The sequence below is a fragment of the Genypterus blacodes genome, unplaced genomic scaffold (assembly GCF_046128005.1).
Source record: "Genypterus blacodes isolate CSIRO-AG114 ecotype Tasmania unplaced genomic scaffold, CSIRO-AGI_Gbla_v1 ptg000349l_1, whole genome shotgun sequence".
NCBI classification, from domain to species: domain Eukaryota; kingdom Metazoa; phylum Chordata; class Actinopteri; order Ophidiiformes; family Ophidiidae; genus Genypterus; species Genypterus blacodes.
Genome location: NW_027467133.1, coordinates 77,501 through 90,000, shown reverse-complemented (window position 1 = coordinate 90,000; position 12,500 = coordinate 77,501). Strand labels below are relative to the sequence as shown.

At 47.9% G+C, this 12,500-nt stretch overlaps 1 protein-coding gene across 1 annotated transcript in view; it reads left to right on the top strand.

Moving 5' to 3' along the window:
* Nucleotides 1-31: 31 nt before the first annotated feature.
* grin2aa (glutamate receptor, ionotropic, N-methyl D-aspartate 2A, a) overlaps nt 32-12,500 on the top strand; it is a gene marked incomplete at its 5' end in the record, with an annotated part of 36,631 nt that continues 24,162 nt past the window's right edge. The window contains 3 exons of the mRNA XM_076138187.1: nt 32-253; nt 1,738-2,166; nt 8,080-8,194. Coding sequence (XP_075994302.1) covers nt 32-253; nt 1,738-2,166; nt 8,080-8,194 — 766 coding nt within the window. The remainder of the gene's footprint in view (nt 254-1,737; nt 2,167-8,079; nt 8,195-12,500) is intronic.

The window sequence follows — 12,500 nt, the reverse complement described above, 5'->3', positions numbered from 1 at the left end:
ATTCAGATATTCAGCTGTTCCATTGATTCAGTTGGTCCCAAATTCCTCATCGTGTTGTCTCCCTCTGTCTTCCTCTCTCTCTTCAGGATGTGAAGTCCACGTTCTTCCAGTTTGGCGCCTCCATCCAGCAGGAGGCGCTGCTGATGCTGAACATTATGGAGGAGTACGACTGGCACATCTTCTCCATCGTCACCTCCAAGTTCCCTGGATACCAGGAGTTCATCAACATCCTGAAAACCACCGTGGACAACAGGTACCCTGAGGCCGCCTCAGCTCGGGGGCGTGGCCGCTCCAGCCTGGGGGCGTCACTGCCTTAGTAACGACAAAAACAGACGAGAAACGCAGTCAAACATTTTACGTCTGACCGCCAGGATGCTAATGTTGCTCTGTATCCGCTGCTACACCGACAAGTTTGTGTTGTTTGAATTGTGTTGAAGCTTTTATAACTTTAGTTGACCTCTGAACTTGAGGTTGTAGCAGGACTCGGTGGCAGAATGAGATCAGCCTCAGAATGTAAACAGGATAGGGTTTGTTTCTATATGCAGACTGAGTCCAAGCGGTCCTGTCCTGATCCTTAATCACTTTACAGAGATAACACAGAGGCGTTTCTGCTTAAAGACTTATTCTGGGCATCAATCCAAACCTATTTGTCCGTGATGTCCTTAATCGTTTCCCAGAGAAGTTCGCTTGCTTGAAAAGTTACGACTTCCTGTGCCGATGTGCGTTTCAAAGACACCTGAAAGGATTCCATCACCGAGTGGATGAAGATGACATTCAGGTCTAAGGCCCCTCCGGTCTGGGACACGTTGAGTGAAAACACGGCAAAGAAACAGAGCAGCGAAGCAGAGGTTTGGGCCGAAACAACGTCAGACTGATGAATCAGGCTGAGCGCCGTGGCGAATCTGTGATGGAAGAGATCCAGGCGGAGCAGAGAGTTTCATTAGCAGTTAGTCTTTATGTCCAAACCAGAAAGGTTCAACAAACTTTCCCAGAGTTCTGCATCCATCTGCATTTGGTTAATTTGGTTCTAATTATTTTAATTACAATGAGAGCCAAATGAGGCGGCGTAATGGGGGAAGGTGGCGGCGGTTGAACGAGAGGAACTGAATACTAAACACAAAAAACCCATCTGCATATTCACACCTTTGAGTGTTTCTCAAAGCGTTTGGTTGACGGTTCTAGGCAGGGAGGTCTCTTCGTTCATTTCCCCGTCGCTGCAGTTTGTTGACACAGACTTTAGATTCCAGCGCCGCTCTTCCTCGTTCTCTCTCCTTCCTCCTCTCTATCGTTTTGCCGTCTTTGTCAGGTGGGACTCTCATTAGTTTGGGCGATGAGACGAGGGCAGCGGCCCCGAGTCGCTCCGGTGTTCCAGCTCGGCTCGGTTGTCGGACTCCAGCCTCTCCTCTCGTCTCTGTTGCAGCTAATTCCTCGCTGCTCGTCTTCAGCTTTGCGTGCTGGGACCTGCTGATCCTCCTGCGATCGCTTGTTTCTTTCACACTGAGCCGTGTGTGGAACCTGCTGAGGCTCATTTTACAGGAGCAGCCTCAGCACTTACACTCCATTTGGTTTCCAGCGACAACAAGCACAACTTAACTCCAATTAACATTCACCTCGCACTTTAAAGAGATATCAATTATAATGGATCATTATAAATGCCCTTGCAAGCCCCAGAGAGAGGTTAATAGTGTATTAGGAAAATATTAACCTGTCACTCTCGTCCTCCCTCTCCTTCTTTAGTTTCGTGGGCTGGGATCTGCAGAACATCATCACTCTGGACGCAGTGGAGGAGGACAGCCGCTCACAGATCATGCTGAAGAAGGTCCAGTCTCCCGTGGTCCTGCTCTACTGCTCCAAGGACGAGGCGCTGTACATCCTGGAGGAGGCTCGCTCTCTGGGCCTCACCGGATTCGGCTACATCTGGATCGTTCCCTCCCTCACCACGGGGAACCCGGAGATCATGCCTGAGGAGTTCCCGTCAGGAATGATTTCGGTGTCCTACGACGACTGGGACTACCCGCTGGAGGCGCGAGTCAGGGACGGGCTGGGGATCATCACGTCAGCGGCGGCTGCCATGCTGGAGGAGTACGGCGACATCCCAGAGGCCAAAACGTCCTGCTACGGACAGATGGAGAAGACGTCCAAGCTGCCGCCCAGCGCTCTGCACAAGTGAGTACGCAGAGACCTGAAGGCTTTCAGTTTGATGCTCTGTTACCAGACACCTGCACTTGAGCCGCATGACTCCGGCTCCAGACACACATAGATAGACAAACACACAATAGACACACAACCCAACAACCCAAACGAACGTTGAGACCAAGGTCTTGACACTGCCCTCCAACTACACAATCCAACAAACACGCAACTGGTTAAGGCCAAAAAGTCCATCACCCTGCTCAGCTGTTCCACGTAGACAGGACAGATAGTCGACGCCCCCTGCTGGACGGCCTGTTAAAGGGATTTTTGGCCGGGTCTGTAAGGGTTAAAGACTTTAAACCTTAGCGCTGTGAAGGAACGATGCCACTGAGGCGGTTTTTGTCTTTGCCCCCGTTTGTGTGTGTGTCTGTGTGCAAGGTAAGTCAACAAACTATCCTTGTATTTCGATGCCACTCTGTGAAGCGGGCCGGGAGCCAAAGGTCATCACGGTGTCACGGTCCGTTGTTTGTCACTGTTTGAAGGCCATACACAACCACTCAGACTGCTCGTCCTGTGTGTCACCAAGAGAGGGCAGCAGAGAGTAGACTTTCACATTAGAGCTATATCATAGAGAATGTAGAGACAGACATTAGAGGATTTAGTGAGGTCCTGTGTCATGGAGAGGGCAGATGATTGGAAACAGTGACAGATTCATGAGGCTGTGTGTGTTGCAGAGTGCAGATGGATTCCTGTGCTGTGTGTGTTTGTGGGGGTGCAGCAGTGTGTTTACATTAATTACAGATTTCCAACAAATTCCCCCAAGTCCAAATTAAGGAAGAGGATCCAAGAAAGCAGCAATTAACAGATAAAAGCCGCAGGGAGAGATGAGCCGACGGAGGGAGTGAAGGACTCAGGGAGAGGAGGCGAAGGAAGGAGTGATGAGTGAGCGAGAGCTGAGGGGAGGAGAGGGAGGAAGCGAGGTCGGGCGCGGGGAGTACAGCAGGGAGCAGCTACAAACCAGAGCTCTCCAAAACTGAAGAGCTCCTTGATGAGTCCTTCTGTTCCTCCTTTCATTTACTCCTCCAGCTCTCACTCGCTCACTCTCTCTCTCTCTCCCGCTCTCCTTCTCGTCTCCCGCTCGCTGTCCAGCAGTCAGTGGGAGATGTTGCAGGACCTGCCAGCTTTGTCTGGCTCTCCATCTGGCAGGAGAGACAGGGGGAGGGAAAGAGAGAGGTAGAGGGAGAGAGAGGGAGAGACAGAGAGAGAGAGAGGGAGAGACAGAGACAGAGACAGAGAGAGAGAGAGAGAGAGACAGAGAGAGAGAGAGAGACCTTTGGTGAAGTCAACTTGGGTTCTAATCGTCTGTAATTTTATCGACACATTTTGAGTTTAATGTTGTTGTTCTCTTTTAAACGATGTCGTCCTGTGACGGACGCTCGTGCTTCAGATAGACGATGAGGGTTTGGTGATGGAGCAACAGAATCATGTGCCTGTTCTTCTTCCTCATTAACATCTAACCCTAGAACACTTTAACCCCTTATTATCATATCTAACCCTTTGCTCTCCATCTGCTCCACTGGTGCCTGGACACAAACCATCAATCAACCTGGTTAGACTGAGCCTGTAGTGCCACCCAGCATCAAACACGATACACACACTCTCACTCCAGTGCATTTATAGTCACAATTCTGACTGAGCAAACTTAGGTCACTATTGGTAAACAATGTGTTTCATCTATATGAGAGAGCCAAACTAAACCCCTGAGTCCTTCTACTTTTTATTCCAGTAGCTTTAAGAGAACTCGTACACTATGTCTTTGTACTTCCTTCCTTACAGAGTCCTGTAATCTAAACACTCAGACCTCATGTTACTCCTCCTCACAGACCAGGATGGAGACTCGTAGTAATAAACTGTAGAAACTATAAATCCGGCCTCTGTGTGACTTTAAATGCCAATTACCTACCGGAGCTCTCACTGTGTCAGGAAACAGGAGAATTAGCAAATACCCTGAGCCAGCTGACTTTGTTCCCAGCATGCCCTGCTGCCTGAGGTTGTTACCCAGGTGACGGGCCGCCACAGATGGCTCCGTCGTGGGTGACGGAGCTCAGCCAATAGGGCTTCAGGGCCAGCACGTGCAGAACATGATTGGTCAAGGCTCGATCGAGGCGAGCATGGGCGGTCAGACCAGTGGCTGTCAGGGGAGATGGAGCGAGCGCACACACACACACACACACACACACATTTACAGGTATTTTATTTTGAAAGATTCAAACCCGCCCGCTCCTCTTCCTGAGGCCCTGCAGGGTCTCAGCGGAGGTTTCACTCACTCAGCTCTCAGAGCCGTGAGCATAAATACGCTGTGACACGTCCCAGATGAAAAGAAAAAGGAAATTAAATAAAAATGGGAGACAAATGGGCGACTAAGAGCAGCAATCAGACCAAGTGACAACTGCTGCTCCATATAAAATACAGAGTGTGTGTGTGTGTGTGTGCATTTAAGACATAAGAGAAAAATACCACCATGAGAGAGAGAGAGAATGTTCTGTCAGGGCAGATTTACCGTCTAACACTCACCTCTCTGTGCTGAACAGCAGGCCTTAAAAGACTTAGCACTTATTTATCTGTGTGTGTGTGTGTGTGTATGTGTATGTGTATGTGTATGTGTATGTGTATGTGTGTGTGTGTGTGTGTGTGTGTGTGTGTGTGTGTGTGTGTGTGTGTGTGTGAGAGAAAGCAGTGGTGGTTGTAGTTTGTCCCTGACAGGTAATTTCAGTATCGAGCTCTGATATATGAGGGTCAGAATTCAGGAAACACACACACACACACACACACACACACACACACACACACACACACACACACACACACACACACACACACACACCTATAAAAATGATCATTTAAACTTTAAAGTAGAATAAGTTACACCGACCTATGTAAATGTAAATCCCTCAGTGTGCACAGCAGTGGCACTTCCTGGGCAAGGAGGCGGGGATCAATGTGTCTTTTTGCACATTTAACTGTAAATAAAGATAAGAACATGAAGCTTTACAGGCAGAGTGTGTGTGTGTGTGTGTGTGTGTGTGTGTGTGTGTGTGTGTGTGTGTGTGTGTGTGTGTGTGTGTGTGTGTGTGTGTGTGTGTGTGTTGATGAGTATGTTTGTATGTTTAGGCCAACTCCCATTAAACAGGTGGATGTGATGGGGTGTTGCTAGGATACGGACACAGTCTGGAGTGTACGCTGGAAAATGACCCTAAGCAAAAACACACACACACTCAAGGCAATTAGTTTCCCCAGACTCAACACTCTCTCTCTCTCTCTCTCTCTCTCTCTGTGTAATGTTTCCCCTCATAGCAGCTCAGACTCTCTCGCTTTGTAACCTCCATTATGTCTGTTATCAGAGAAGAAGAGGAGGAGGAAGACCAGCCTAAAAACACACGATGAAGAGAGGGGAGGAAGACGAAAAAGGCAGGGAGAGAGAGTGAGAAGGAGGAAGGGAGGAAAAGAGAGAGACAGAGACAGGGAGAGAGAAAGACAGAAAGAGAGTGAGACAGTGCCTCAGCAGAGTTTGGATAAAAATATCAGTTATTTTTCTTCCTCCTTTTTTTGGAGGGAAAGAGGAGGGGGGGGGGGGGGGGGGGGGGCACTGCGCCAGAGCACATGTACACTGCAGCAGAGAACACACACACACAATTACAAAAACATTACCTCACATGCTCTCTCCCTCTCCTCTCTCCTCTCTCTCTCCTCTCTCTCCCTCTCCCCTCTCTCTCCCTCTCTCCTCGCTCCCTCTCTCTCTCTGAGCGTCTTGTGATGCTTCATTCATTGATGTGCTTTGTTCTAAACAGCAGAGCTCAGAGTCTGGAGCTCTACACGTCCATCAGAAGCTCTGAATCAATTAACCAATGAAACGAGTCGACTCCTAGATGAATCAATCAAATGTGAACGTGACCTGTAGGAGAGCAGAGGGAGATGAAGGTTTAAGTGGTTTTTTAACTAGCTTTGGGGGCGGGGCAGAACCCAGGCCGGGTCTGGACCCGACGCAGGATGTTTGGCGGCGTGTTCACGTGGTAAACACGAGCAAAACACGGAGGCAGGAGATGAAACGCTGCTTTGGTTCTCTCATGTTCAGAAACATCAGATCGTTTCAGAACACACCAATCAGTGAAGCACAGAAAAACTTCTTTGTGCAATTTAAATATCTAAGGAATGCAGCCGCAGCGTTGTGACGTGATGTCATCAGCATGTGACAGAAGTAAAGGACCAATCAGAGAGGCTCAACCTCAACCTGTGGCACGCTGGCAGAGTTCAGCACAAACTGCTCTGATGTTTGATAATGGAGACGATTAAACGGCAAACGACTCAAAGCAAAACATAAAACAAAGGAGATGAAGATCCTCAATCAGGAGGAGGACCTGACCTTCGCCACCTGCAGCAGCTGCTGACAGGAACTCACTTAGAGGAGACGCCATCTTAGAGGACCGGAGGGCTGTGGGAGTGACGCCACTCCAGCAGCACACAGGCAGCTTCACACACACACACACACACACACACACACACACACACCTCATTCAAATATCAAACAGGTATTTGAAGGGTTGATTGATAACTTCTCAGCCTGAAACACGGCGAGGGAACGATAACTCCCATAACTCCATGGCGAGGTGATGTCATCACAACTTTAAATGAAACCATGGATGGATTGTTCTGACCTCAGCAGCTTTGTGTTTGCTGGGTGTGAGTTTGAAGCCCAGGTGTCCTCTGCCCTTGAGCCCCCAGCACGTCACTCTGAGCTTCCTGTCTGTTAGCGTCTGCAGACCGGGGAGAGATGATGAGCAGCAAAGGAGAGTTAACTCTACTGTAAACACAAGGAGACATAAAGTTTCCACTGTGCGGCTGAGTGTGTGTGTGTATGTGTATGTGTATGTGTGTGTGTGTGTGTGTGTGTGTGTGTGTGTGTGTCTTTGACGTAAATGGCAGGATGCTCTGCTGACTAAAAGAGCACCAAAGGCGCTGCTATCGATTGCAGCACTTCTTTCCTGCTGTAGTCTCACATAATTGGGTTCAGCACTGCAGCCCGAGTGTGTGTGTGTGTGTGTGTGTGTGTGTGTGTGTGTGTGTGTGTGTGTGTGTGTGTGTGTGTGTGTGTGTGTGTGTGTGTGTGTGTGTGTGTGTGTGTGTGTGTGTGTGTGTGTGTGTGCCCCAGCCCTCCTCCTCTCCTCTTCAATGCTGAAATCTGTAGAAACAATCTACTTTCCAATCACACGGTTTAATGCTGCTCACCTGGCTGCTTGAGGGACAATCAGATTATTTTAATCACAAATCACTCAATCTCCTTATCACTCAATGATTTCATCACAGCTGTGTGCGGGTATGTGTGTGTGTGTGTGTGTGTACACAATTTACGGTCGGTAGCATCACATGTCACTTTCACACACACACACACAGTAATTTTAGTTCCATTTCTCCATATCATTATTAAGAGAGAGTGAGAGTGAGAGAAAGAGAGAGTAGGGTGTCTCACAGAAAGAGAAATAGGAGGGAGAGAGTTAAACATGACCTCTGACAGAGACGGAGGAGGGACGGCCATGATTAATGTGGAGCTTCTGTGGTCCTAAGAATATCTTCCCTCTGCCCTCCATCTTAGCTAATGTGACCTGCCGTGTGTGTGTGTGTGTGTGTGTGTGGTCTACCTGTCACTTTGAGTCGTAGGCTCTACGTTTCCTCCTACCTCCTCCGCATGTCTTTGTCCTTCCTCAGTTTATTTTGTCACGCGTGTTCTGACTCAGAGGCTAAACGCAGGTCAGGCAGTCTGAGAAGAGGTCTATGGCTGACGACACACACACACACACACACTTAAAGGATGTTAAATGTACAATGTTTGAAGGAAACCTCCATAACCAAAGCCTGGTCTCACCCTTCCTCCTCCTCCTCTTCCTCTCTCAGGTACATGATGAACGTGACGTGGGACGGCAGAGACCTGTCGTTCACAGAGGACGGCTACCAGGAGAACCCAAAGCTGGTGGTGATCGTCCTCAACAAGGAGAGAGAGTGGGAGAAGGTACCTGCTCTATCTGTTTACTTCACACAGGCGCCGCTCTGCGCCTGAGCTCCTCTGGGTAACAAATGTTGACCGATGTTTCAAAATAAAAGCCTTCAGAGTGAGAAAAGAGATCCTGCTGCCAGAATCACTGGAAGCCTTTTAATGCGATTCAGAGACAGGAAGTGTTTCTGAAGTGATACAACAGAAAGATGAGTCTCAGTGTGTAGATCTTCTTCTTCTTCTCTTCAGGTCTGTAGGTCTCAGTGTGTAGATGTTCTTCTTCTCTTCAGGTCTGTAGGTCTCAGTGTGTAGATGTTCTTCTTCTCTTCAGGTCTGCAGGTCTCTAATGGACCCTGATGGATCCATGATCACGTGTTAGAGCCTCTAAAGCTCCTTTTACATGAAGACAGAAGCTTAGTTAGAGACTCATATGTTGACCTCCGACCCTGAACCCTCTGTATGTTGTAAGAAAGAACCCCATGGATCCATCAGGGTCCATTCAAAGACCCACAGACCTGAAGAGAAGAAGAACATCTCCACACTGAACTCTCAGAGCATGATAGAAACAAAATCACCAAACATCTCCTGTATTACAGACATCACAGGTATCTAACATGTGTGCTGTGTGACGCCGCACACACACTTTGCTGGTTCCAGAACACGTCCATGTTCCTTTAGCAGGCTCTTTGTAAACCAGTCCTCTTTCTTTTGTAATGGACTTTAAATGGCAGCCATGAATCTCCAGCCCTTCCTCCTGTGCCTGGGATCACCTCAGAGCTCAGCGTGTGGGGGAGGGGAGCCGTCTGATGGCAGCCATCCTTTCTTTCTGCATGTTGTTCTCTTGGCGTGAAATGTGTCTCTCCTCCACACATCCATCATCTTCATCTTCCTCTCTCCTCCACTGCCTCTCTGTTGTGTTCCAGAGATGTTTTAATCCCGTCGGGCTCCATCGGATTCAGTCACGTCGTGTGTGTGTGTGTGTGTGTGTGTGTGTGTGTGTGTGTGTGTGTGTGTGTGTGTGTGTGTGTGTGTGTGTGTGTGTGTGTGTGTGTGTGTGTGTGTGTGTGTGTGTGTGTGTGTGTGTGTGTGTGTGTGTGTGTGTGTGTGTGTGTGTGTGTGTCAGTTTACCGTCTCACTTTTGTTATTGACAGAAACACTTGGTTTGTTTTTGACAAATCTCTTTTTATTCAGGTCACATCCAAGTGTGTGACTGTGTGTGTGTGTGTGTGCGGGCGTCAGTGTGCGTTGTTTGTGTTCAGTCTATTTTGCCGCAATCCACACAGTCTCCACCCAACCTTTGAGACTCACTGTTCATACCTCTCTCACACACACACACACACACACACACACACACACACACACACACACACACACACACACACACACACACACACACACACACACACACACACAGCCTGTGTTTGTGTGCCTGGGGTGGCTGAGAGTGTGTTGTTGTAAACAGAGCGACAGAGAAATTGATCAGTACCCCCCTCAATGTGCTGCAGCGAAAGAGAGAGGGGGGGGGAGAGAGAGAGAGGGGGAGAGAGAGAAAGAAAGGGGGGCAAATGAGCGCGAAACAGAAATACTGAACGCAAGTGAGACAAACATCTTAAGTGTAAATACAGTATAACTGTGAGCTGCCACCTCTCTTCTCTCTCTTCCCCCGTCTCTCTCTCTCTCTCTCTCCCCCCCTCTTGTCTGGTGCAGTTGTCCCACCCATGCACCAGAAATCCGCAGCAATGGATTCTCTCTCCCTCTCTCTCTCTCTCTCTCTTCATGCTGATCAAGAAAATAGAGTGAAAATTCCACAAATGCACTAAAACACACACCCCAACACTGAAAACGTTAAAAGACGTCACCTTCAGAGGGACAGGATCTCACACACACACACACACACACACACAGTGATGTCAGAGAAACCTCATCTATGACATCATACCAACAGCATCATGTCAACTTCCCAACTAATAACATTACAGACGTTGTGATTTGATGAATCACAAGTCAACTTTTTTTTTAATGTTTGTACACTTTTTTCCATTTAGTCGATTAATCTACAGATTATTTTTCATTATGCAGTTCATATAATTCCCCCAAATAAATCTCAAACTTCTCTTATCAATATTTCCTTTGATTATCTTCTCTTGTAAACAAACCAATCAAAGTATTCACTGCTTTATTCCACAACAGATCACAGCCCAGTTTGAACCGATCAGCTCCGTTACAATCCAACATGTCGCTCATTTCATTCAAATAAAACTGATTTGAGTACAATCAGCAATCCAATAACAGAAATAAGAGGCAACGTAAGAAAGAAACCAGGAAGAAACCTTCAACCTCCAGTTTAGCAGTCCACACACACACACACTCACACACACACACACACACACACACTCTCTAGCCCAGGGGTGTCTGGGTGTCCTGAGTTGTGGAGACCAGAAGAACACAGTTCAGCCTTCAGCTCACTCACACTCGATTGTTAAAGTCAACAGAAACTGTAAAACGGACAAATAACGTTGCAGAAATGACTTTAAATGTTAACAATTACAAATTCATTTCCCCGCCCTGTAAAGAAATCAAGTAGAATGAATTATTTGATGTGTTCTCACTTCTGTAAAGGTGTAAAGGCTGAATAAGTTCATGCAGCTGGGTGGAGTTAAGCTAACTGTGCTTGATTGCCCTCAACCAAACATGGATTGATGAGGTTTGCTGAGGAGCTACTGAAGGATCTTAGCTGCTTCAATGAAAGAAAACAAAAGAAGACAACCATGCAGCGTTAGCTTGAGTCACAGGCTTTAACTGAAGGCAGAGGTCTTACTCATCTTCACCGATGACAAAGCAGCCGTGGGTTTAAAGCTTAAAGTAGCCCACAGGACGCTCCCGTGCACACTGGAGTTAACACAACACATTCAACACACTTCTCACGAGCCGTCAGCAACATCAAAGAGGAAACTCCTTCACACCCGTCTGCCTGTGACTCCATGAGCACACGAAGCCTGAATGTTCCACTAATAAAGGCGGGAAAGTGAACCCAGTTCCAAAAGTGTGTAGTGACTCAGATGTGGGTGAAGTCGTGGTTCAGGTCTCTGTAGGACTCGTGCAGCCTTAAAAGTCAAGATAGACAACTTTTAAACACGTAGGAAGATGACATTACACAACTCACTCAGTTATTTAGGTCTATCACTTGGAGGAGGTCTGCAGGACGCTGTAGTAGAAACCAGTTTACTCCCACCGGGACTTGAACCCAGGTCGTCCATCGGGGCGGATGGAGTGTTGCCACATTAACACCATAGGAGTGTGAAGTTGCTATAGCGCCCCACAGTGGAGACATGAGGCATCATTAAGATGAATTTAACACAAAAGGAACCTACCTCACCTGACTCCACCCCCCCTCTCACTCACTTTGAGAAGTTGGGAAATTGTGCGATAAGGCAGCAAAATTGGTCAAGGGAAAAAATTCATCACACAAGGAAATCAACCACACTGCAAAAAACCCAAAGCGGTGAGTGCAGTGATTCAGCAGCATGACAACACACACACACACACACACACACACACACACACACACACACACACACACGGACCCCACAGAGACACACGGGCTCTCAGCATGGAATACATACAAGTTACATACATTGATAGTTTGAAAGGTTTAGTGTTTTGTCTCTCGCTGGAAAAACGCCAACAGTGTAGGAAATAACAAACACACATGTTGCACACTCACACAGCAGAGTGTGTGAGTGTGTGAGTGTGCAACATGGAAACATCTAAAGTTCGTCAAACATCCTCAGCGTCTGGTTCTCACCTGTCTCAGTCCTCTGGTTGGCGGCTGAGTGACACAGCCAGCGCGCGCGTTCAGGTGAGGTTTATAGGGCCGGGCTAAACCATGACGGATTGAGGGCGGGGGTGGGGTCTCAGCCAAATGAAAATACGCGAACTCGTCGCTTCCGTGTCGTTCGCGCTGAGATGTTTAGTTAAATGTTTAAATTCATGTTTGGATCAATCGGTCTGTTTCACACGCGATATGAGACAAAGGGCCACATCCGGCGCGCGGTTCAATCGTATCCGGTCCAGCGAGATAAGATCTGAACTATAAGACAAAGCTGCGGTAACTTGCGAGGTGGTGAGTCATGGCGTCACGACGGAACCGAGCGGTCACGGACAGCCGGTCTCTACTGCGCGGGTCTCCACTGATCCGGTCTGCGGTCTCTACTGATCCGGTCTCTACTGATCCGGTCTCTACTTTTTTGTCTTCCTAAGGGAAACACTTCTCTGTAGATTTGTTTTACTAGAATCAGGATATTTTTGTTGAGAATATCATAAT